Genomic DNA, 27,779 nt, shown 5'->3' on the forward strand with positions numbered 1-27,779 from the left:
AGGGGTTACTGGGCTAGAACAAAAACTGCTCTTTCTTTACTCGGGTTCTGTGTAATTATTATGGAAATGTTTCTTTATATGAGGATGTTTCACGCTACGTAAAATACTATAATGGGTCACTGCTCGATGTTCCAACGTTCGTTGCTCCATGGTTCCAACAACCCTTGAAGACGTTTCGATAACTCCTCAAGATTGACCAGCACATGCTATGATTGGTGTTAAATTTGGCCCAAATTTTGATACTGTACATGTTAAGTTGTGTCTCTTGGCTGAGCGGTCACGCACACCAGACTCAATATCCAGTGTTTGTGATCAGCTGAGTGTGGGACGGTACCCTCAGCATTTACTGTAACCAATGTTTACTTTGTCCTTCGGATGGCAAGGAAATTGTTTTAAATAAGCTGTAGTAGCTGGTCGCTTGAGTTGTGAAAAACACGTAAAATAAAGAAGCGCCCTTATTGTACATTATGTAAAGGAGAGGTTCACCCCAGTGTTTTCTGAAAACTGAGAGTTACGTTGTACAGTGACACTGACAGTAACAATGACAACAGACAGTGACACAGTTTGTCAAAGTACTTTTTCACACGTGTACTGTAATTATCACACGAAAGTTAATTATCGAATGCTATATCAGTCAATCCATTTCTGATACAAAAATGGTCCAATTCACTTTCAGCTAGCATCGCGGCAAACTTAATTGTCTCTCAAAAGAATTGTTTAATTTGGAGTGCATTGGAGCTGCACCCAGGCATATGTTTTGCATTAATTTTCCACACGGGGGGTGGATACAGCAGGATGCGACACTCTTTGAAAGTCTTGACCGAATAGAAAAATGATAATAAAAATTCCATAAATGCTCCAATGAAGCATTCAGCGCCTTTTATTAGAGAATTTTTCAATTTGCTTTGAATGTCTTCATGCTGTAGTAGGCCTACATATCCTGTAGTCGGTTTTGCAGTCAAGTGTAGCAGTTTAGAGTTTCATACCAAACTGTTAACTGTTTTCTTGGAGCATGTGGGTGGGGTCGTAAAGATATTTAGTGTTGTGATTATATGTGTGCAGGCTGTGTTAAGTGTTCTGGGGTGGTAGACCTTCATGTTCAAATACCATGGATGAGAATTTCTTTCTGTGGAAATGGCTGGTGGACCAGTTAGTCCTCCCACGCCCCTCCCCCCCCCCTTTATTTAAGACATTGGATCCTGAACTTCCCAGACTCTATGACAGTCAACTGACTAAAACTTGGTTCCAGATCTTAGGACGAAGGTTGAAATGATGGCATTCAACCTTTTGACAACACAAGTACATGTAGTTTTAGATTTCAATGAGCTTCTAGGAACAGTATTTTTATTATTTTTATTTATTTTAATTCTTCGGACAAACAATAATACATCACAGGCCGTCCAGGGAAGGGCAAAGGTAAAAAAAAAAACTGTCATCAAAAAAGATGTGCCCTCCCAGAGACCTAGCTCATAAAAAGTACACATTTATGAACTATACATAAAACACTCTAAAATTGCAGTAAAAATTAGAACAATAGATGCTCATCCTCAGCACTGCCCTCAAAGAGCAGGATTTCAGTGTAGAAAATTACTGCATTTTACAGTTTAAGTATCTCCATTGTACAGTACACATATATCAAGATCTTATTGTGTTTTATAAAAGCCTGGAATTTATCATGCAATGTGCACACAATTACTTCACAAAGTAACCCTTTGGGCAAAAACAAGAAAGGTATACAAAAATCTACCACAATTTTTTTTTTAAAGAAATATCACTACTTATGAGTGATGGCTCACTTTAGTGTGTGCATTTAGAGCATAATTATAATCCATCTTCCCTGATAAGATCTCCAGATGCCATATCTAGGAATGCGGCAGATTTCTGGTAATCTCGTCAGCCAGAAGATGAAAAAAAAAAACCTGGTCAAGTGCACCATGTACGCACTTGGGGCATGATGAGCTAACATCACCGGGTTGTACAAATCCACCAGGCCCTTCAACAAATTCCGCGGACAGTCTACCAGTTCTATATTTGGCACTTACGGAAGGCGGCATGACCTTTGCACAAATTTTGAGACAAACTTCGGAGATACATGTAAAAATGAATGCATGATCGATCAAAGTTATCAAAAGTGTTGGAATTCCTGTCGAGAAGAAAACTTTCTCTGATTTGATGAAGAGGAAACAAAATAATGATTCACAAATTGAATATGATGAGAAACAGTTTGTAGAAAATCAGTCACAATTATTGGATTTAAAATCAGCTTCAGTGCTCGAAACTTTGTAAAGAATATAGCAACATTCAGATCAGTGATTTGTATAGAATGACATCCAGGGCTTTATAAATATCAGTATTTTAGTCCAGTAATTTATAGAATGTGGTTTTGAATCTTGGCCTAGTCAACCGTGACACATGTGACAAGTCATTTAGAAAGGCACTTTATCATAATTGCTTCTCTTCACCCAGGAGTACAAATGGGTACTAGTGAGAGCTGGGGAGTAACATGCGATGGACTGGCATCCGGTCCAGGGGGAACAAAATAATCTCAGTCGTTTAATGCCGAGTAAATTGGATATAAACACCGGCCTGATGATCCATATTGGCTCAGGACAGCCTCTTTTGCATTTGAGTCCTCATCAGTGAGTTTGAGTCATGAATCACTGTTGAGTCTGAGTTAAATCTAGACACATAACCTCCCAGATGTTACAATTCAGATTTACAGACTCTCCGCATCACCGGAAATAGAAAACTAGCACAGTTTAATTCAAGTACCATTTACTTGCACGTGTACTACATGTATGTATCATCATCAAGAAAAAAAAGGGAAAGACACCAGACAGTCAGTAAACAAATGTGGAGGTTCTAAAAAAAGCGGGGCTAGTCAAGGAACAGCCTACAAAAATTAAACAAAACAACAGCTTTACAATAGACGAATAAACATTGTAATGGTAGGACGCAATGTCACGTGGACTATTTCTTTTTGCTTTAGGTGACTGCTTTACTTCTTTCAAGAAAATCTGAAGGCTCAAGACGATTATGAGAACATTCTGAACTCAGAAAAGAAATCCTGAGATATCACATGCCTGCAGGGTCCTTTTAATACCTGGACAAAACAACAGCTGATTTTCTTCACAAGGCAGGCATGAAAAGTCTGAATTCAGATAAAAAGTATTCAATTTCTCATCGTGAATCCTAAAACAAAGCAATCAATGCACCATCCCTTTAACTCGCTACCAACAATATCTAGCAACTGGTCCCTGTCGGCTAACAGGATGCAGGGTATTGCCATCTGACATTTTCTGGATCACATCGTTGAAAGAATTGCCAGATTTTCTGTTTCTCAATAAATGAAGTCATGCTAGCACAGTGAACATGAACTAGGTATGTTCACTCAGTCTAAGGATTACTGAAGGGGCCTACATTAGGCCGAGTAAAAAAAAGAAACATGTTTAGCGTCCGGGTTTCTCAAAAAAAAAGGAGGAGGGCCTTTTCAAGATGGCCGCCATTTTTTTTTTAAATGTCAAATACCCATTGTTTTTTCTACTGCTCAAACACACAATGCATAAATGAAACATTTCGGACAATACATTCAGACAAGACATTCAGGTTGTTTTAGCTGAGATCGTTAAAATAATTCTTTTTTCATAAAAGTAAAACAAAAAATCATTAATGTTTTTTTTATTTTAATGTGCCTAAAAAACGTTTAAAAATTTTTTTTAAAAGGCGGCTTCTAAACAGAAAGCGGGCGAGAGCGCTACACAAGTTTATTTTTTTATTTGGCCTTATGATTAAAACTATGTTTTCATTTGGATTCCAGTCTCTGCTCATTTTGATTCTGGTCTTGTATTTATAAAATCCCAGTCCATTAACGATTCTGAACTACAAGTCATGTGGTCTCTACTGGATTTACCCCCCAAATTCGAGCCCTGACATGTACAGTTTTAGTATACAAACATACACCTGAACCACTCCTTGGCTGTCACTCCAACATGCTCCCAACACAACAGCTGAACCTACTGTCCTAACCCATGCTTAACTCCCCTAATCCCCTAAATACGTCCCAATAAATCTTTAGATCCTTACTATTGGATCCAGTGTCATTTAGCTTTAAATTCTACAAATCTCCGCGACAGAATAATTTGACCCGATGTGTGCAGTTCGCACAACAGCGGGCTTGCATTGCAGTGCAAAGGTGTCATTTTTTTCTTTTATTCAACCAAGAAGTTGACAAAGAAGGATTTGAAGAGGTTTCAGGCTGGTTGTATTGTGAGTTTTGTGAGAATTAAATTTATTAAGCTCAAATTTAAAGTTGACTGACAGTGACATCAATAAATATAATTTTATTCTAAAAATTGGGCACAGGGGACAAAGTTATTAGTTTTGACTGGTCAGTAACCCACAATCATGGTCATAACTCATTGTTTTAATAATAGTAAATATGTAGGGGTCAGGAATTTACAAGAACATCTACACCAAAATATCTGCACAAAAATTTTACTGGACCAGATTTATTTGTTACAATACCTCATTTATAGGCCTTCCTTTTATTCCCTTTGTTACATTCGATGACCTTTTTATGGTGAGATTTCAAGACTTGTTCAATTTTGGTGTTCCTGGCCCAATGCTGAAATTACTAGACTCAGCCAAGTGGTCCAGTGGGTATTGCCAGCCCTATGGTTAAACTACTGACTGACTGCTGAAGCTTACAATCCACTTTCAAACTCAACATTTTCTTAGACGCAACTCTATGCCCTCTTAATTAATCAGGACTCACTCATTTGACAGTCTGTCCCTATAGATGTCTTAGTTTGAGGAGTATAAACAATGGCTGACAGACTTAGAGACCTTTACCATGGAAAGTGGGTCAGAACCAAACCCTCAGAGAGAGTGCCTTATTTACACTGACCCCAATAACTTCTTGGCAGTGACCGAGTGCAATTTCTTCAAAGACCTAAAAATGTTGACACAGTTCTGCAAGGGATTTTTCAAACAGTTTTTCTCCTTGTTGGTTGTGCAATTGCTGAATGCCAATAATTTGCAGTTGTTAAAAGTTTAATGGACAAAATATTTTCTACCTCCAAGCATACAATTTAACAAACCGGAAGACATTGTGCACTGCACATTTAGGTTTTAAAACAATAATAAAGAGAAATCTGCCAGGAACAACTGAACCCACTAACAAGCAAATGAAGAAATGTGATCAAACAAAAAAGCAATCGTACATCATGATGTTTCTTGTCTGAGTACCAGCTAAGCAAAACTTGTGAAATGCTGCGCCTTTGACACAAATATCACAACTTGTGATATCTCCCTTGACCTAAATGTCCACACTTAAAAGGTGTCCAGAAACACTCTGGTGTCCCCTAACCCCCTCCAAGGACTTCTAGAAAAGTTGTTTAAAGAAACTTTAATCTAGGATGACCCTGTCACTGCACCCCTCTCAGCCCAAAGTAGGGTCCTTGACAAGGGTGCTGGGGGGCCTTGATTGGCCCATATCCTGACAGGATAGGGGTCCTATTGTCTATGGGTGTGGGTTGATGGGGTTCTCCAGGGTGGTAAACCAAAGATATTTACCATCGTACTGAGAGATTGAAGGGAAACACTAAGACCCCGTTCCCACTGGCATTGATCTCCCAATTCGTGAAAAGGGCGATCAAGACCCTGAACGGGCAATCAAAGGGCGATCAAAGAGAAATAAGCTCCAGTGGGAAGGTGAGGGCGATCAGGATCTGACCGTACAATTTTGATCCTCCTCAGGAGTAGAATTAAAGCGGGATCTGATCGTCCTTGTGGATTAATGGGTGATCAAAAGTCTAGCGGGAACGCAAAGGGCGATCAGACCCCGCAATTTGCTAGCGAAACAGTGTTCTTTTGAGTCAACTTCCTTTCCCAAAAAGGGGGATCAATGCGCGATCATACTCAAGTGGGAACGCGACTGTGATTTCATGCGTTCAACTAATCTTGTTGCGGGATCCCGATCTCGCAATTATGGATCCAGTGGAAATGGGGTGTAAGGGGGATAACCAAGCCAATCTGGGCCCAATTCCGTGTAGCAAACTTTGCTTAGAAATTGTGTGCTTAGCAAACAGAAGCGGGATACCAGTCATAAATGGTAAATTATGTTATTTTGGTTGGTAATCTTTTTCTGGAAAGCCAATTGTTATTATTTTGCTTAGCTACTTGTTTGATTAGCAGCTTTAAGAAACTTAGTCCCGTATACTACTACAGCTACATTGGTTGTATACATTGTACCATGGAGGAAGTAGATTGTACATACATCATGTAATGTAGATTAGATGTAGAGTATGTAGAGTATTTTAGAGATTTGATTTTGAGAAAACACTGCCCACCCCTACTACAGAGCACCTGGAGTAGGTGTGTTCTCATGTCCATTTGCTGGAGTAGATCAGGGGAAAAGAGATCCAGGGATCTGTAAAAGGGCCAGCCTTTATTGTGGAATTGGCTCTAGAATCCTCTTCATCACAGCAGCTTAACCTGCCCATATCTTTTACAAATAAATTAAGTAGGCCTACACCAGAGTAAATTTGGTATTTAGGGGTGCTGGAACTCTTCACAAACCACTCCTGCCCAACATCTCCATCAATTCAAAAAAAGTGGTCAATTACCAATGGCTTAAAGTAAATTGACCCCTAGAGGTCACCTGACCCGCAGAGGTCATCTGTCCACCAGAACCTCAGGGCAAGCAGACAATCAACAGTAGCAATTGGTTAACAACTGTCCACATTGTTCACAAGGGGGTGGAGGAAGGGCAACTTTAGTGTCCCATGGGGGTACCAGGGGTTAAATATATTACACATGTTTAGAATGTCTTGGTGTTTCTTATGCCACTTGATAAAAGGCCTTGTCCTAACTCCTAATGTTGCACAAACAGTCATTGGTGGTCCTTACTTAAGAAAGAGTCTGTAATAAATCTTGTAGTGTTTTCAATGATGGTGTCTTTTGAGTACCACCCTCAGTGTTCAAGGGCGGGAATATTGATAAAAGAGGGCCTGAATGTGAAGAAAAAAACCCACAAGACTCAGTGCAGAGCTTGTTGCTTTTTTACTCAAATGTTTGCTGAACCAGGGGTGGATTTCACAAAGATAGTCGTAACTTAGAACTAGTCCTAGGCAATGCTAAGAGATAGGACTGGTCCTAAGTTAGGACCAGTAACTCATCCTAACTTAGGACCAGTCCTATCTCTTAGCATTGCCTAGGACTAGTCCTAAGTTAGAACTACCTTTGTCAAAGAAGATCTATGTCATTGGAATCATAAGGAAATTAAACAACGAGGAAATTTATTCATTTGAAAAAAACAAGGACACTAGGATTGTCCTAATGTGTGTTTACTGGCCCTCCTCACTACAATCACTGGCCTGTGGTCAAGTAATAATTTCAAGCCTAAAAAAAAAAAAAACATAGTTTCTTGGATTTTGTTCTTGTGTATAAAAACAACAAACAATCAATAGGCCTAGGGGAGAAAAAGGATTAAAACAAAACATCAATGGGAGATTTTAGCAACTGTCTCTTAAGTCTGAGGAACTCAAATTCAAGCGATAACTTGAGTATGTATTTAGCACATCAAGAGTTGATTATCAGAATTAAGTTACCACCCAAAACAAAACACATGTTTCAGATACTCAATATGTAACTGGTTCCAGCTAAATTGTTCTTAGTAGAATTTGTGTTTAACATTATCTTCTGAAATAGGACCCCCAAGTCATTTTAACAGACAGTTTATTCCTAACTCATAATGGCTTAATATTGCCTCAATGAAGTATCAGGTTTGTGTTCCCACGACATGGTTGGAGCTCTTACAAAGCGCTTTTTAAAAATAGTTCACATTTGTTGTTTCCAGAGACCTGGATGATGATTTAACCAGTGGCTGAAAAACAAGCCAGCAGCAGCTTGAAGATGCGACCTTCTTCAATTTACGTCAATGCTTCTGACTTCTTCCAGATGTATGTGTAACAAACAAATCATAAAAAAGAAATGAAAAAAAAAAATCAGACCTTTTGTAAACCAAATGTATAATTACAAATCGCTGCTTCCTTTCTGGTAATAGCTTTAATGAGTTTTGTCCTCTTCACTTTCAATTTAAAAAAACATCCTTCAGCCATTATCTTTAAAACTTTGTTTTTACAAATATTTATAGTAGACTGACCACAAACGTACACATTGTCAACACCAGCAAGGATGTCTGAAGATGAAATTATCCTCTGGCAATCTATCAAGGTTCATGCAATCCTACAAGGTTCACTCATGAACTCCTACCATTTTAATCCATACCTTGGGTTCGAGCAGGGCCCAATTTCATGGCTCTGCTTACCACAACATTTTGCACTTACATGAGCATCCCAAATACATTGTAGAATGATGAGCTTCACAGATCTTCGTAAGTGGATAGTGCAGAAATTGCGGTAAGCAGAGCCATGATACAGAACCAAACTGAAATTAGGCGTACATGTGTATATCTTTTAGGGTTTATCGCTGGGTTTTTTTTGCACTGTGTTAACACTAAAAGGATATGCCTAAGGAGCTTTATGAAATATCCCCTCAAACAAAAAAGAATGAATTTGCAAAACAATAAAAGGCTACAATATACTTACTATGTAGCACAAACATTCTTGGTGAAATTTTCATCCCATTTAAAACTCCTAAAGTCTTCACAACTCTGCAGGAATAACACAACAGTTATCTCCCAGATGTTTTACAGAACATAACAATAAATTACAACTTTCCGGATGTAAACTGAAATAATGGGTCTTCCAATAATTCCTTTTCAAGACCAAGTCCTGTAAAAAGCTTCAACACTGGGATGAGTAGGTCATCAGTTACTGGATAAAGATATTAAAGGCACTGTCGTCGATTTCACCAAACTCTTCTAAAATTTAGGACTTATGACGAGTTACAGTAAGTTTCAGATGCGTAATAAAAGGCTTCATCAGGCCTGAAGTCTTTAAGGGTCTCTTATTTGAGTGAGAAACTACCTCTTTCTCAAAAACTACTTTACTTCAGAGGAAGCTGTTTCCCACAATGTTTTATACTATCAACAGCTCTCCATTGCTCGTAACCAAGTAAGTTTTCATGCTAAAATTTATTTTGAGTAATTACAAATAGCGTCCAGTGCCGTTAAACTAACTGACAGTACTTTAATAATTGAATCTTACTGACCCTGCTGGAAGGTCTAACCCATCTGGATATATCAAGATCGAAAGATGGTGCTCCACTTTTCACTACCCAAGGCGACTTGTTTTCAAATCAACTTTGAGGAAAACGGACTTATGTACTCCAGGAAACAAACAAAGGAAGTCAGGCCTGATTGACTTGCTTACTTAAGTCGAATGGTGGTGTCCTTGAATCAGGAAGGTCCTCTAAGCACCTTGTTAACTTGTTATCAGTAAGGCTGCCAAGATTTGCATCTTGCAATCAGGGAGATTGTGTACATCATCCAGGGAGATATTTAGAATAACATTCAAAATAACAGAGAAGAGCTTACCAGAATCAGGGAGATTGTGTACAATAATCAAAGAGTTTTCAAGAATTACATTCAAACATCAGGAAGAGATTTCCATAACCAGGGAGATTTGTTAGATTTGCTCATCAGAATCAGAAGATGCAATCCCTCAAATGATTTATAAAAAATATAAAAAAAATATAAAAAAAACGCTCAAGATCAACTGCAGGGATTACTTTTGAAATTGTCAGAGACCAATGTCCTCACTAGGTGTACACCGATATGCATTAAAAATAACAAACCTGTGACAATTTGGGTTCAATTGGTCATTTTTTTTTTTTTTTTATGCAAGTCGCCAGACACACAAGGCCCTAAAAGCCACTTCAAGGTGTGGGCTACAATTATTTTTGTCCAGAGGCCGTTGCCACCTACTCCTAAGGCTAAAACAGGGTTACCCTTTTACAGTCCATACTGATGTAGGCTTGGGTATCATCAATCCGAAGCCTGGCCAGTAGAGCAGAAAGCACTACCTCCCCATTTTTATGTAGCAAGTGTCACGACCGGAACCCGAACCCACACTCTGCTGATCAAACACCAGAGCTTGAATCCGGTGCTCTTAACCGCTCGGCCGTGACACGCCACAAAGCTGCAAGAAAATAATGGAAGAAGGAAGACCCTTACAGGCCCGTGTGCTTCGTTTTTGAAAGGGCACCAAGACATTTTCTCCTTGGTAAAGAGGCAAGGGCACCCTAGATGAGGAAATTGTAAATTTCTCCTGAAACATTTCAAGGGCACCAAGGCAATAAATACCAGGGGCATTGAGGCAATCGCCTTTGTTGCCACCGTGAAGAATCAGTATTTCACAGAATTGAATTAAACAATGTTACAATGTATGTATATTATCAATTGCTCGCCAGTGCTCTGTACCAAGTAACTTTTTATGGTCATTACTTTTTGGGGTAATTACCCAAGGTTTACCCTCGCTTTAAATGTCATGGTTTAATTTAAGTTCAGGGAATGAACTAATGTTTCAAATGTGTGGTTTGATGCAGACAGACATCTAATTTAACTACCCATGCCTTCCATTGCCTATAGTGGGTAACCATATAATTGAAAATCGCTTCATAAATATCAGCACTAAATCAAAAACAGATGGTAAGGCTACAGAGGGGAATGCAGGAATACCAGAATCTCTGCAACTCTCTTCATTTGTTTAGATTACCCAAACAAATATTTATACTCATCGCTAAGTATTGTAACAGATTTCTTATTTCTTCCTTCGTTTTTTTTTTAGGTTTCGCTTCTGAAGTTTGAAATTTGAGGAATAGCAATCCTGAGTACAGCTGTCAACTGGATAGACATTTTTTTTTAAACTTCCTCTATTTCCCCGAGGTTCAAGATTGATGTAAAGCTACTTCTGGAATGCTGTACCAAATTTTGCGAGGCTTTTTTCCTCAGGGATTAAGACCAGGGTCCAATTTTTATAAAGCTGTTAGGCAGAAAAATCTGCAAGATTGTTTTCAGTGCTTAACAAGTTTTCATGCTTGTCGACGAGAGTCATGGTGGCTACAGTATACAATGCTGCTTAGCACCTACATGTAAGACATTCTTAAAGCCATTATATACTTTCGGAACAGCAAAAAAAAAATTCACAGATTTACAAATAACTTACAGGGTTTACAGAAGGAATGGTAAAATACTTCTCTTGAAATATTATTCCATGAAATGCTTTACTTTTTGAGAAAACATTAAAACAATTATCAATTCTCTACATCGAGAATTACGGATTTATAGTAAACACATGTCATGACACTGCGAAACGTGCGAAAACAAGGGTGGGTTTTTCCGTTATTTTCTCCCGACTCCGATGACCGATTGAGCCTAAATTTTCACAGGTTTGTTATTTTATATATAAGTTGTGATACACGAAGTGTGGGCCTTTGGACAATACTGTTTACCGAAAGTGTCCAATGGCTTTAATCAATGTTAAAAAAACATTTTTTTTTTGTGGGTGGGTGGGTCAAAAAGAAGTTATCAAAATTAAAAGTAGTCAAACCGTCTGTGCAGTTGGGGACAAACTTTACAATCGATGAGCTTTCAGAGTTATGACAAATCAATAACTTTGTTTACAATTTCGTAAACACTTGTATACTACATAGGTCTTTAGTCCAAGTCCAACCTCTTCATCAATAAAAAAATATACGAAATGGAAACAGATTTATGATCATCATTGATAACTCGTGAAGTTTTACGATCGAAATCAACTAAATATTTACAATAACTCGCTACTAACGCTGTAACTTTCAAAATAACCTGGGCCACTTCGCACTTCCAGGTTGTAAAGTAATTCATGACTCGTGCCGACAAATTTACAACATTTTTATTACCTGGAGTTGAACCGAACCTGATTGATGATTTGACTAGCTCTGATTTACTGTTCTCCTGGACTGTAAGGCGGAAAAATGCCTGACAACAATTTAATCCATACACTTAAAGGTAGTAGGCCCTATTCCTAGAGTGAATTGTGGTTAAAGTGAAGGTAGGCCCTATGCGTTTGGTAATCGCTCTTAAATTTAATGGAAATAAGAAATATTGTTAGATGCCTACGGCAGCTTTCGATAGCATAAAGTAATTTGAGAATCTTTTTCCTCCAAAGTATTGTGGTTAAACTTGAAGAAAATGATACTCAGTTTAAACCCTCAAAATTTGAATCTGAGAAGCAATAAGGCTGAGTCACACTGCAGCGATAACGAGATCGATAACGATCATATACCTTATCGCAAATACCAATGCGCAAGCGCAGACTGTTGAATGAGGTGCATTGTGGGATAGATATGAATCAAATTTTGCTGCCAGCTAGACCACAATGCACCTAATTCCAAGCTTTACGCGCGCGCCCCAGTATTTGCGAAAAGGTCTATGGCGCAAAGAGAACGCATTGTATTGGTTGATTTGCTCCACCCAGAATACGCACACGCTCATTCAACCAATGGAATGCGTTCTCTTTGCGTCGTTATCGTTATCGTTATCGCTGCAGTGGGACCGGGCCTTTACTGTGTGTTAGTTAACATTTCTCAGATTGTGTATTCCTATTAGGGATTATTCTTCCTGCATAGACGTATTCGTCAAATAATATCTCAAAAAACTTGACCCCTTTTCAATCAAAATTTTTCACAGGTTAGTTTTGTTGTATACACCTAAATTTTCTAGACGTTTAAAGGCAGTGGACACTATTGGTAATCACTCAAAATAATTATTAGTGTAAAACCTTACTTGGTAACGAGTAGGCCCTAATGGGGAGAGGTTGGTAGTATAAAACATTGTGAGAAACGGCTCCCTCTAAAGTGGAGTAGTTTTCGAGAAAGAAGTAATTTTCCACGAATTTGATTTCGAGACCTCAAGTTTAGAATTTGAGGTCCCGAAATCAACCATCTAAACGCACACAACTTTGTGTGACAAGGGTGTTTTTGTCTTTCATAGTTATCTCGGAACGCCGAAGACCAATTGAGCTCAAATTTTCACAGGTTTGTTATTTTATGCATATGTTGAGATACAGCAAGTGAGAAGACTGGTCTTCGACAATTACCAATAGTGTCCACTGGCTTTAACACAATTGAACTGCTCCAAAAACCAATGGTACATGTGGCCTATACTTTGCCTTTAATCCTCATACACTTAGTAGGCCCTATGCCTAAAGTGAACTGTGGTTAAACTCTACCCAGAGGGGGAAAGATCACTCTCTCAAAGGTTTCTTTTTCTGAATCTGTTACTGAAATCAGGAGACATTTCTGAGATGCCTTGGATGACTTGGTCTGGTCATCTGGATGATATCAGAAGGAAAGGGGGGGGAGATGGTTGATATCTTGAGGAACAAGTCACAAGTGCAAGTGTAGAATGGGGGTGGCATTGCCCTTGGGTTGTTTAGAGTGAACCGCTGATAACGGCACACTACGAAGTGAGATTGGGAGTTATTATAGCTGGTTACATGTATCTTATCATCCTCAATGTTTCATGACAGTGAGTGCGGATTTAAGAGCAACCCTATACACTCTTCTAAACTGTGCTGAATAACTCCTTGGATAATCAATTTAAAACAAAAGCAGGCCTCGCCCAATGCAAAAGATGGCCTCTTTATACATGTCGGTGTAAGGGTAAACACAAATTATATATCTTTATATCCAATGCAAAAATAACATTCCCACTCTATTAAATCGTTGCGGTAACCGCTGCTAGCCCATAGGATTCTAGCTGGTGGTCTAGTAGTGGTAAGATCTGTTCTAGCATGTCTAGCAATGCAATGGTCGAGGGTTCGAATCCCACCAGAGTGATTTGCCGGTGGATTTTTTTTTCCACAGAACTCTGGAATGTACCGAATACACAGTGCTCAAAACACATCGTTGTACAGGTAAAACCAAATTAAAATCACATAGAGGCCTACATCACTACAAGCAGGAAATCCTCAAGTGCATCTTGTCATAGCACTTCATGTTCTAAGATGGATCCAATGTGGCACACACAGTGCACTTGAAACTAATCCGGAAACCAATACTTGAGAAGACTGTTCAAGTTCAAGCCCTTTTCACAATCATGCCTGATGTAGTCAGGGGACTTTACAGTAAGCGTCACAACCTTGCAGGTACAATGTACATATATAAATCATTGATTTGGGGAAGAGTACTATCTATCCCTTAATTTATCCATAAAAAGGTTTATCTCTAAATAACAAATCCACTACACACTGCATCTTAAACTTGCAACTAAACCAGACAAGTAACAGTAAGTCATCAATACTGCCCTCGTGTGGTGAAATGCTGTCTAGCTCTAGCCAACTTTAATTTAGCCTGACGTCACACTTCGAGACTTGTGAATTACGCTAGATACCTGCCTTCAGCGCATGGCAGGATCTTTCCAGATAGACCTTTGACCTTGTATCCCATTTACACAGATGGAGATTCGTAGTATACACACACACGAGTGTAAACACATTACATTGTGAATAAAAGAATATAACATACAAGCATTATGCACCCGCAGCAGTAGAAGTAAAGTACAGTTTAATAAAGGAGCATGTTGCCTTGGATCGGTCGAGTTGGTCTTTGAAAAGCGTTTGTAACTGTTTGTTATAAAATGCATATGGTTATAAAGATGATTTAAAAGTAGAATACAATGATCCACACAAATTTGCCTCGAAATTGCGTGGTTTTCCTTTTACTTTGCGAACTAACCGATCGGCCATTTAGCCAACCGTGTTAGTCGAAGAGGTAAAAGGAAAACCACGCAATTTCGAGTGATACTTGTGTGGATCATTATATTCTACATGTACTTTTAAAATATCTTTCTCATCATATGCATTTTATAGCCAACGGTTACAAACGCTTTTCAAAGACCAACTCGACCGATCCAAGGCAACGTGTTCATTTAACTGCTGGTGTAGCTGACTATGTTACTTTGGAGCACACCAATCAAAACACATAAATTGAAAGCTAGGTTACTGCAAGTTTATCCAATGACATTATTGGGCCTTTAAGACCAGTGCCTCACTTTATCTGCAAGGGTACGAACAGGGGGCCAGCCTTTGTATTGAGGAAAAACATCAATGGTAGACCAAACACTTGGACAATAGACCGATCCAGTAGGCTTTGCCCACGACGCACGTGTGAGCAAGAACACATGGGGTCTCCAATGACTTTCTGTACAACTCTGCCGCGCGCGCCAAGATATGCGCACGCATGTCGAACCTTATTTGTCGGACCTTCGTTGCGTTGTGATTAATCAATACGCAAAGGGGCGGAGCTTAGTGGATCGGTCTATTTGCTTGCAGTCTAAACCCTAGGATGATATTAATTGGTCATACAGTAGGAGGGTTAGCAAGCACTCTTGAAGCTTCTTCCTCCTAAGATAACGATGACGCCATGAAAACAGAGCTGCCACCATTTGCATCTTGCATCCGGACAGATTTTGTCCAACAATCAGGGAGATGCTTAGAATTAAATTCAAAATAGGAGGGGAAAGGTTTCCATAATCAGGGAGATTTTCAAATGTTTCCATCAGAACATGGGAAGATTTGTTAATTTTCAGGAAACATTCTGCAGAATCAAGAAGAGTTGGCAGCGCTGTGAAAATCACACTTTAAAAAAAAGGAAAATTCCAAAGTTGACTTACCGCTTCCTCTAATGCGGCATTCCTCCCGAAAAGACACGTGAGGGACGAGACGCAGCTTATGAAGGAGGTCAAGAGGTCAACTGGTAGAGCCACAAGGGTCATCGGAGGGAATCTAAGAACGAGGCTGTTGACTATGTTGGAAATACCGATTGCTTCGTGGGTTTGTACCGCTGAACTGAAATGACCAAACAAAATCACAGGTAAGTAAGAAAAAAGGGGGGAAATAAAATATTGAGCATTTACTATATTCAGGCATGCATGATATTCTGTCCTTGGAAACGAGTAGGAATATTTTATAGAGTACAAGGCCTGTCCTACATGCTTGTGGTGTAGGCTTCAAAAGATTTTTTCAGGCTATTTAATTTTTAAAAAATCATATTTTTCCACAGGCAAACAAATTGGAAAATCAGGCTGTAGTAGAAAGAATATAATGCCAATATCATCTGGGGAGTCTGGTGTTCACAGTGCAGCCAGGAAAACTGCAGAGCCAGGAGTAGTCTGCACATTTGACATCACACTTCATGGCCCCTGATTAACGCCAGATACTGCCCTTGCCCCCCTGCCAGATGTCTTACCAACTAGACCACCGAGATTGCCCGGTATTCTTTATCTCTGACACAAATTAAATCATGCGATACCCACTGTTAAAATATACTAGCTACCAGGCAATCTCGGTGGTCTAGTTGGTAAGACACTGCTCTAGAATTGCAAAGGCTGTTGGCTCGAATCCAATCCGAGTAATATGCCTGTAATTTCTTTTTTTGACAGAACTTGGGTAAGTACTGAGTATACAATGCTAATGTTGTAATGGCATAACAGCTTATCTCTCGATTTCCCATCTCAAAATGTCATTTTGAAAGGCCTACACTACTGTCCTGCAAGCATGTAAACCCTACCTGTTGAGCATTTGCAGTAGGCACTGAATGTAGTGAGAGAGATAGTCCAGCGTGATCTTATCCGTACTGAGTACTGGCCCACCTAATGAAGCCATCTGACCCAAGCACTGCAGAGCATGATGGCACATCTCTGTGTTCTGTCTCACACGACTGTGCAGCTGGAGATAGGAAAAAAACAAATAGTCAAATTTTGGATCGAGACTTTTTTTATGGCAGTTATTTTATGGCAAAAACTTACTCGGTAGAAGGTAAATCCTTAAAGACTGTGGACACTATTGGTAATTGTCAAAGACCAGTATTCTCAATTGGTGTATCTCATCATATGCATAAAATAACCAACCTGTGAAAATTTGAGCTCAATTGGTCGTCGAAGTTGCGAGATAATAATGAAGAAAAAAAAAAAACCTTATCACACAAAGATGCGTGCTTTCAGATGCTTGATTTCAAGACCTCAAATTCTAAATCTGAGGTTCTCAAATTCTAAATCTGAGGGCTCGAAATCGAATTCGTGGAAAATTACTTCTTTTTCGAAAACTACATTACTTCAGAGGGAGCCGTGTCTCAAAATGTTTTATAAAATCAACCTCTCCCCATTACTCGTTACCAAGAACGGTTTTATTTTGAGAAATTACCAATAGTGTCCACCGCCTTTAAGTCGTAGGTCCAGCGTACCAGGATTGGTAATGCACGTAAAAACAAAACAGCCGTCGATTTCACCAAACTCATCCTTACTTAGGATTAATCTTAGGACTTAGGACGAGTTAACTTCCCTATCTGAAGACGTAGGATGCATTGAACCAATCCTAAGTTAGGACGGGTTAATCGTCCTAGCTCGAGATAGGATTGACCCAAGCGTTTTGTGAAATCGGCCGCAGAACCCTTGGAGGAGTTTCCTCGGGCTTGATAGCTTAAGCAATCAAGCTTACTTTATTGGAATGTATAACAAAGCAGTGCCATGAAATTGGGCGCATGGGCTCGAATTCACACAGCTTCATCTTAAAATGAGTAGTCTCGTATCTCCATACTAATTTGTATTGTGACATCACACTTAGCAATTAAGATTTTATTCAAACTTAAGATCAATCTTAGTTTTCTGTGAAATTGGGCCCTGGTCATCTTCTACCTTGAAAAATAACTGCAGTAATGCCTTATCCAGGAGGACGTCCTTCCAGTTGACATCTGGCTTCAGGGGCGGGGTCTGTAGGGACTCAAAGACGCCTACGATACGTCTGGGCGGTAAGTCTCAGTTAAGGAACGTAGCATAAAGATGAGAAGGATGCGTGTGTGCTCTATGAGTAAATATTTGAAAAGGATAACATACTTTGTTAACCAGTAACTCTCGCCCCGGCTTGGCCTGCACGTTCACGTCGTAGAGAGACCGGCTTTAGCTGGACTTTCTTTGGCTCAATGCTGCAGGCTTTGCCTGATCGTGGTGTTCCTCTTGTTTTTTAAATTTCATTCCCATTATTGTTGTTTTGTCATTCTCTGAGCTCGTTGCAACCTTAGGAAAAGGCGCTGTATAAATGGTAAGTAGGATTTGAAACTTTGCATGGTGGAAATACGATATGGAAAGGTTTGCGGTAACACAGAAGATGATCAGAGCATACTGATCGAAACGTCAAGTTGAAACCAACCGTTCTGTTCAGAACCACCCTCAACTCATTTAGAGATAGTCATTTACATGGTGTTACCGCAAACCTTTCCATATTTCCACCATGCAAAGTTTCAAATCCTACTTTATAAATGGTATTCTTATTATTAAGGATATGCCTGACGAGAAGAAAGTCCCAGCTGAGGACGTGGGCCGTGATTGCCAAGAAGCGACTGAAGACGGTCATGGCGTCACGGCTCAGGGTAGCATGGTTGGCCTCTACCTGGTGCAAGACTTGGACCGCAAACAGGAACACTCTCTTTAAATCATGATTCTATGTTGGAGAAACAAACACAGAGACAACAAATTAAATTCCCTGTAACACAATGCCAGAAAAGGGTGCTGACATCACTGAGGTTTAACCACTTACAAGTCAGAAGAAAACATTTTCACGCAAACGGAAACGGAAGCCTGAAAGACACGTTTAAAAAAAAACCTAAAGCCTTGATATAGACAAATGATATATATATGATTTATTGGATTGTCCGTGAGACTTCTCAGTTCTAAAAAAAATGTCCTTCTTTTTAACTACTACCTGGGCGAAAGGTATAAACAATCGACGGGGACTACTACTTTAGCTTATAGGATCGTTATTAACTCCACTACCGCGGAGTGAGTTCTTAAAATGTTAACAGTAACACATACTCTGTGTAAAAAGTAATAAACTTGTTACAGTTGATCCATACCTCAAAAAGTCTTTTGCAGTCGTTGTGGAACTCCCAGCTGAGTCCGATTGGACTGGTACGGTTCGAACTGGAGTACTCATTCAACAATGCAGTCAACATGGAACATGCCATCAATTGCTACAAACAAAATAACAATAAATTAAAATAACACCCAATGTTTGGGAGTAGAAAATTTGACTGGTTAAAGACTTGTGCCTCATGCTTTGAGCAATACTAAAACATGACCAAGATGTATTAACTGTGATCCAACATATATGTTGGGCGCGATCGGTCAATCTGCGCGATCGGTTGATCGCGCTGCGCTATCGACCGATCGCGCTGCGCTATTGAAATATCTATTGGTCGCGCAGCAATCGGTCGATCGCGCAGCAATCGGTCGATCGCACAACAATCGGTCGATCGCGCAACAATCGGTCGATCGCGCAACATTCGGCAACGAACCTGCGCGATCAACCGATCGTGCGGGAATGGCTCTGCGCGATCGGCCGATTGTGCAGGAATGATTTTGCGCAATCGGCCGATTGTGCAGGAATGGTTATGAGCGATCGGCCGATTGTGCAGGAATGGTTTTGCGCGATCGGCCGATTGTGCAGGAATTGTTTGGCGCGATCGGCTGATGTTCAGGGGCCGAATTCACAAAGATGTAACACTGATTGTAACTGCAAATCAATCGTAGTGTGACGTCACTATATAAATCACTATGGTGATACTGAAAATTTGTCCTGCTATGAATTTTATTGCTTTGAGAAATCGCCCCAAGGAATAGTTTACCTACACGATCGGTCGAACGCGCGAAACCTTTCCTGCGCGATCCGCTGATAACGGGAAAAAATACTCGTAGCGCGATCGGTCAATCGCGCAAAGATGTTCATTGCGCGATCGACCGATTGTTGCGCGATCGACCGATTGTTGCGCGATCGACCGATTGCTGCACGACCAATTGATCTTAATTTGATCTTTCAATAGCGCAGCGCGATCGGTTGATCGCTGCTGCCAAAACATAGGATTCGAACTGCCTCTAGCTACCGGGCAACCTTGGTAGTCTAGTTGGTAAGACACTGCTCTAGAATTGCAAGGGTCGTGGGTTCGAATCCCACCAGAGTAACATGCCTGTGATATTTTTTCACAGGACTCGGGAAAGTACTGAGTATACATGTACAGTGTAACACACACCGGTGTTTGGGTAAAAAACCCAAATTAATATTATTCTACTCATTGCTCAAAAGCTACATGTACACATGTAGCATTTCAAGCAAAAAACAATTCAAGGGAAGTTTTCCACCATGACCATCTTTATCAGTTAAAGTTTACATTTTTCATCTTACATACATTACACTCTTTAAGAAGTATGGAATAGTAAGTACAGAATTGTTAATTGCAAGGAAATGTTTTTTGAACCAATCCTAAAGCTCATTAATTATAAAAAATCAATCCAATAGCAATCCACTAGAGAAATAGTTTTGCCTGAAGCACAGTCAAAGTGGCGAAAATAACTTTTGACGACCTCCATAGTTTGCCTTAGCTTGTTTCACCGAATCATGTTTGATTAATTTCCGTTTTAAAGGACAAATCACTATAGACTTTGAAGAAACTGCAACGGTGGTTTGTACATGTATGATGCGTTCATTAAAAACTGGAGGACAAGAAAGAAGGTTTTGTGTAGACCTCAAGTATAAAATGAACATGGCCTTTCCCTCTCAAATATGAAATTCCAGCCCTGAGATATTGGCCAGTATTTGTTAAAATTGTTTTACGAACCATTGAGGGTTGTCCACTGGCGATCATCTGCGAGACGTCGGCAAACAGCCCATCCCTCCCAGAGTCCTTCATTTCCATGGTGCCCCGCTTAAAGATCACAGCCACAGCCTGTAGGATCTGCTCTCGGACATAGTTCTGTAGTCTGAAGACAAAAACACATACCAGTCAGGAAAGTAAAGACACCGATAAAAAAAATTCTAAATTGTCGGATCCATGTCTGCGTTTGTGTGTAGCGCCAGTAAATGTTTGGTTCCTTCTGGTGAATCACGGCCAAGCGCCGCTCAAACAATACACGCACGTCGTCGATGACTTATCACCCGCGACCTAGATCTTGTCCCCCCTGTGATGTCATCCGTGACCTTGGGGAGATGGTCTTATTGTTCTTTCTGGCGTCCCTTTGGTTAAGTGAAGGGGGCGAAAGTTCAGGGCGAACTTTAGGTATACATGCAAGTCTCTCCTCAGGACTTGTTAAAGTGATGTCATTGTTAATGAATGAGGCAATGTGTGCATAATGTTTACATAATGTAGGCCAACTGTACAGGCCATGTACTGTGCCTCATGCATGCTTTAATTGCATTGTTTGATGTTTGCCACAACGAGACTCGTTTTTTTTCTACGGGAAGTTGCTCACTTTTAATCGTGGATATTTTCGCTGTGTAATCATTTAAAAGGTTTTTCTTTCCTTAAAAATAAGGGAAAAAAAGACTTTGTCTGCTACTTATCAGCAACTTCTAATGATGCATCCACCCTTATTGCATCAAATTGTGCACTCTCAATGCCTATGAAAGGTAAAGCTCTCCTGAGAGTCAAGATTTGTGTAAAATTATCTCTTTCTCTAAAAAGGAAAACCTCCAGTTACTGTCATTTCTAACAGTCAACAGCTCTCCAGTGCTACTCACCAAGTACGTTTTTATGGTAATTCATTTTGGAAACAATAACCAAAAGTGCTGATCAGTGTTATAACTTACATTGTATGTATCCATATCAGTTTGAATATTTTCCCAGTCTGAAATAACAGCCCCCAACCCCTTTACCGTCAACTGAGAACCACATGTAACAAAAACACTGACACAGAAAGTCATGGGTGCATGTTACGCACTCTCAATTACCCCAACATCCGTAGCACATTGTCTTAATATGTATACTACAATTCTAATTGTCATGCTCCACCCCCCCCCTCCCCCTACCCACAGACAGCATCAATGTTCCCAGACATTGAATCACATCCTGTTCGCGCTTGACTCTCATAAAGTGTAAGACAATAGCAATGCCAGGTGCCAACATGAGTTTGTTTTTCTTGAATTCCCACTCCTCACCCCCTTCATCACCTCCAATGTTGCTCTTTCGCCCACATGTCTCATGAATTGGGCCAATTCATGTACAGCTTTTCGACTATAAAACAAAGTTAACTTATGAAAAATTACATTTGTTAATGTTGTTCCTCATAATGGTTTACAAGGTACTACTGCAGGGCACTCAGCAGCTCTGGCCTAGAAACACTTTGTTTTTTCTTGAATTCCCAAGCATCTCCCTCGCCCCCTCTCAACTCCCACCTTGCTCTTCTTCCCCCCCCCTCCCCCCCCCCCCCGTGTCTCATGAATTTGGCCAATTCATGTACTGTAGTTAGTTCCTCGACATTTCAAAAAATTTGGTTTTTTTTTCAAAATGCACTGCGCAAGGTTGAATTCAATATAATTCTTGTGTGAAATAAGGGAATAAAAAGATAGCGACAAGTTCTTAAACAGCCGTTTAAAACCAACAGGGTTGCACGGCCACGACACGGCAAGGTTTTAAACAGCAGTTTAAGAACGAGTCATTACTCTTTTATTTCCATTCGTGAATGCCTTTTTGGCTAAAAGGCATAATAAAGTAAGAAACTCTGTAAAACTTATTCGTTTTCCGACGTCCTTAAAGGCAGTGGACACTATTGGTAATTACTCAAAATAATTATCATCATAAAACCTTTCTTGGTTACAAGTGTTGGGGAGAGGTTGATTGTATAAAACATTGTGAGAAACAGTTCCCTCTGAAGTGACGTAGTTTTCGAGACCTCAAGTTTAGAACTTGGAAAGGTCTCGAAATCAAATCAGAAAGCAAACAACTTCGTGTGTCCGGTCACGCTATCGGTTGGTTTGAATCCTATCTAGAAAATCCTATCTAGAAAATCGCACCCAGAGTGTCGTCATCAATGGTGCTCTTTCGAACCCTCAAGTGCCATTCTGCGGTGTTCCTCAAGGATCTGTTTTGGGACCGTTATGTTTCACTCTCTACACATCCCCCCTCGAAGACATCATCGAGGGCCATGATATCAATAGAATGTTGTACGCCGACGACACCCAGGTATACGTCATCACTAACGAGCAAGATCGCCCAACTACCATCTCACACCTAGAACACTGCCTTAATGACGTACGAGCATGGTCTGTCGCCAACAAACTAAAATTGAATGAAGAGAAGACCGAGGTCATTCACATTACATCTCGCTTCAGAAGCTCTACCACACTTTCACCTATCTCAATTGGCAGTTTTCCAATAGAACCGGTTCAGAGAGTACGAGATCTTGGTGTCACTTTTCAGAACGATCTTCGAACGGACATCCATGTGAAAAATATCTGCAAATCTTCGTACCTCGCATTACACAAAATTGGACAAATTCGCAATCTTCTTGACAAATCCACCACGGAAAAACTGGTTCACGCCTTCATTACATCCCGCCTTGATTTTTGTAATAGTCTTCTTCTCGGTCTACCTGACTCCGGAATCTCCAAACTTCAGCGAGTTCAGAACTCAGCAGCCAGATTGGTCACACGATCCAAAACCTGTGACCACATTTCACCTATTTTCTCGGACTTGCACTGGCTTCGGGTTAGACAACGGATTGCTTACAAAACCCTTCTTCTGACATACAGCTGTATCCATGGCCACGCACCTACATACTTGCAAGAACTTGTTCACAAATACCAGCCTTCTCGAAATCTCCGCTCTCAATCACAATCTCTACTTGCCTGTTCATCCGCTTCTACTAAGTCTTACGGCCAGCGTGCATTTTCTACGTCTTCTCCTACTCTTTGGAACAAACTCCCCCGCAACATCAAAGACGCTAAAACTCTGGCTAAATTCAAACGCCTTCTCAAATCTCACTTGTTAAACTCCAACTAGTTTTGTCTGTTTTTTTTTTTTTTTTTTTTTTTTTTTTTCTTTCTGACTTTGTACAGCGCATTGGGACTCCGTGTGTAATGCGCTTTAAAAGAACGGTTTATTATTATTATTATTGTGTGACGAGGGTGTTTTTTCTTTCATTATTATCTCGCAACTTCTATGACCGATTGAGCTTAAATTTTCACAGGTTTGTTATTTTGAGCAAATTATGTGGAGATACACCAAGTGAGAAGACTGGTCTTTGACTTTTACCAATAGTGTCCAATGGCTTTAAGCTCTATGCATGTATTGCATTTTCATGACTGAGACAGTTTTCAGACATTTGCTTCGTGCACGTGTAGTCTTAGTGCAAGACCTTTCTCATTTTCCTCTCACACACAGCGCGGCCAACTCACCAACGGCGCCTGAAAAACGTCTTGCACCGAGACTAGCGCGTAATGTAGTATCCATAAACAACAGGTTATAAACTGAGCTCCAGCTGGTCATTATCAACAGTTTAAACACCCCCACAAGACGCGCTCTCAACCAAAAGGAATAGAGGAACTGTCCGAGGTATTTATGAATGATTTATATTTTAGCATAGTGTTCAAGGTGCTTGAACAATTATTTTTCAAATAATTTATTTTTAGTTAATTTAATTTAACCTTATTTATTCTTTTATTTAATTCTGTATTTATTTTCCTTATTTCTTGCTTTTTCATAATTGTTTTTTTTCCCGTTAATGCTTTGTCTTATGCTTTTGTAACTTGATTGTTGTACCTTGTATTGGTCGAATAAATATTAACAATAATAACAATAACCACTTCTAAGACAGGTTTCTGAAAGAATGAGAGCATTAAAAGTTGAGAGCATTAAAAATATAAAAAGTTGGTGTGATGTTTCCTGAAAGGATGCTTTGCCGACTATATAATTCAGATTCAGATTCAGATAAGAGGGTACAAAACTGCGCATTATTATTTTAAGAATGTGAACATCAATGTACATACAAAGAGCACAATTGGACTTACTTCATATTCTGCATGACATACTTAAGAAGGAAACTCCTCATGGATTTGATGTCTTCATGATCCAGCAGAATCCATTCTCTTATCACTGCTTCCCTGATTGTACTAGCCGCCTGGAACAATACATAGTCGACCTTGCTGTTCTCTGAGAGAAAAAGAAAATAGACAAATTATTATCAATCTGATTCAGTAAGGAAAGATTAAGAATTATTAATAATAATTCATAAATTATTACTCCAGACAGTTTCTCTATTCCTATTGGTGGAGAGCGCGTCATGTGGGGGTGTTTAAACCTTTGATAATGACCAGCTGGAGCTGTTTATAACAAGCTGGCTTCTGCGTGTCGGGCATGCAAGATTATCATGCGGAACACAATTTATAGCTATAGTAACGGCGCGTAATATAGGCCTGCATACACACAACTCACGCACATCTAACAGATCCTTCAAAAAGGCTTTGAAAAATTATTCCAAACCTTGAATTTTCAGCTGTTAAAGTGTTCTATAAATTTTGTATTTTTTAATGTTTTTTAACAAAAGGGCATTTATGAATGGGAATAAAAGAGTAGTTTAAAACCTTGCAGGGTCGTTGTCGTGCGTTAAAGGCCCTCGCCTTCAGCTCAGGCCTTTATCACACGTCCGCCGACCCTGCCGGCTTTAAACGGCCGTTGAAGAACTTGTCACTACCCTTTTATTCCCTTATTAAACAGTTCTTACACAACCAAGGGTAGCTCAAACTCAAATTGCCTAGTGGTTAGACTACAGGACTTAGAATTACAAGGTTGTAGGTTCGAATGACCAAAGCTTACCCCTGATTTCACAATGATTAGGGATTGTTGCCTAGTTACCGAATCACAATTTCTTGATTTGTGCTAACTCATAATCATCTCATTAAACCAATGTTTGTATGACAGACATTGGCTTGACAATTGTATCCCCTTGTGGGAGTTTGCCAAGTTCCCTTGACGGGAAGATCATCTAAAAAAAAAAAAAAAAAAAAAAAAAACAAGGAAACAAGTGTCATGAGGCCAAACAAAATAATATGTGTGTTTCCGGTTACCCGACCGTCCCTAGAAAAACATGCCGACCCAATGGAATTTTATACATTTACAGATCAAATATAATAAAACAACGGTTGCTTTTTTGGCTTATTTTCTGTGTCATTTTTAGAGATTGTCAAGTCGAACTTGGACATCGTTGAATTTACAGGAAATTATAATGCAAGGGCAAAAATATTTTTAACATTCTTTCCTACCCTAAGTTTTGAAGCAATAAAATATTTGAACAAAATAAAATGTGTTTTCGTCCCTACCAACCCTAATGTTTTGGCCAGTGTAATAGGAAACACATATATTATTTTGTTTGGCCTGACCGGGATTCGAACCCACACCCTTAAGACTAAACCACCAGAACTTGAATTTGATGTTCTAAACTGCTCGGCTCTGACACCCTACATGAAGCCCTTGCAGTGGGCACTTTAATTGGTTCAACAACAACATTGGAGTGTTTGACTAACCTAGAATGTATCTGCAACCCGCAAAGGGAGCTTTAGACTTCCTGAAGGTAAGAATGACGTGCTCTGCTGACTGACGCTGCTCATGGTTTATCATGGCTGGGGGCGCCTGGGGAAGGGAGAGAACAGTAAGCAAAGAAGGGAGAGAACAGTAAGCAAAGAAGGGAGAGAACAGTAAGCAAAGAAAATAAATTGATACTTACGGTGCAAAAGTTATCAGACTTTTAACATTTAGGGCAAGGCAGCTTCTCCCTGGTAAAGGGCACCTCAATCAGGGCAAAGTTTCATAAAGATGTTGACTGCTTAGTAAAGTTCTTTTGCTAAGCAAAACATTAGAGGGGCACAAGTTGCAACAAACTTTATGGAGTTTGGGCTGGTAACCAGTTTCTGTTTAAAAAAAACCAAGATTTTCCTGTGCTTAGGAAGTTTGTATGCTTACAGGCTTTGTGAAATTGGGTCCAGGTACATAATAGGCCCCCCTAATTCATTGGTAAGTTTTTAAAAAAAAGTAGGAAAATGTTTTTGAGCATAACTGCTGACTTACTGTACTTGATTATAATGATAGGGTTTAATAGACTTGTCAGACTATTTAATCATCAGTTTTTCTGATTTTTTCAAGGGCAACAATCACAAAAGTAGGAAGAATACATTGTATCATGCCTGCTTAGTGAGTAAATGTCCTTAAAGGCAGTGGACACTATTGGTAATTGTCAAAGACTAGCCTTTACAGTTGGTGTATCTCAACAATATATGCATAAAATAACAAACCTGTGAAAATTTGAGTTCAATCGGTCATCGAACTTGCGAGATAATAGTGAAAGAAAAACACCCTGTCACACGAAGTTGTGTCGTTTAGATGATTGATTTTGAGACCTCAAGTTCTAAATCTGAGACCTGTCTCGAAATCAAATTCGTGGAAAATTACTTCTTTCTCGAAAACTATGGCACTTCAGAGGGAGCCGTTTCTCACAATGTTTTATACCATTAACCTCTCCCCATTACTCGTCACCAAGAAAGGTTTTATGCCAATAATTATTTTGAGTAATTATCAATAGTGTCCACTGCCTTTAAAGGCAGTAGACACTATTGGTAATTACTCAAAATAGTTATTAGCATAAAAACTTACTTGGTAACGAGTAATGGGGACAGGTTGTTAGTATACACATGGTGAGAAATGGCTTCTTCTGAATTGACATCTGGAGTTTTTGAGAAAGAAGTAATTTTCCACAAATTTGATGTTGAAACCTCAGAATTAGATTTTAAGGTCTCGAAATCAAGCATCTGAAAGCACACAATTTTTTGTGAAACGGGTGTTTTTTCTTTCATATAATATTATCTTTCAACTTCGACGATCAATTGAGCTCAAATTTTCACAGGTTTGTTATTTTATGCATTGTTGAGATACATCAAGTGAGAAGACTGGTCTTTGACAATTACCAATAGTGTCCAGTGTCTTTAAGAGCAAGATACTTTTATCACCATAATTGCTCCATG

At 39.6% G+C, this 27,779-nt stretch overlaps 1 protein-coding gene across 1 annotated transcript in view; it reads right to left on the minus strand.

Moving 5' to 3' along the window:
* LOC139947199 (exportin-4-like) overlaps window positions 1-27,779 on the minus strand; it is a 67,338-nt gene that overhangs the window by 35,825 nt on the left and 3,734 nt on the right. The window contains exons 2-9 of the mRNA XM_071945069.1: window positions 26,289-26,394; window positions 24,777-24,918; window positions 20,611-20,752; window positions 18,853-18,969; window positions 18,284-18,440; window positions 17,639-17,751; window positions 16,516-16,673; window positions 15,620-15,794 (exon numbers count right to left, since the gene is read on the minus strand). Of these exons, the coding sequence (XP_071801170.1) occupies window positions 15,620-15,794; window positions 16,516-16,673; window positions 17,639-17,751; window positions 18,284-18,440; window positions 18,853-18,969; window positions 20,611-20,752; window positions 24,777-24,918; window positions 26,289-26,394 (1,110 nt within the window). The remainder of the gene's footprint in view (window positions 1-15,619; window positions 15,795-16,515; window positions 16,674-17,638; window positions 17,752-18,283; window positions 18,441-18,852; window positions 18,970-20,610; window positions 20,753-24,776; window positions 24,919-26,288; window positions 26,395-27,779) is intronic.

The sequence above is a fragment of the Asterias amurensis genome, chromosome 14 (assembly GCF_032118995.1).
Source record: "Asterias amurensis chromosome 14, ASM3211899v1".
Taxonomy (NCBI): Eukaryota; Metazoa; Echinodermata; class Asteroidea; order Forcipulatida; family Asteriidae; genus Asterias; species Asterias amurensis.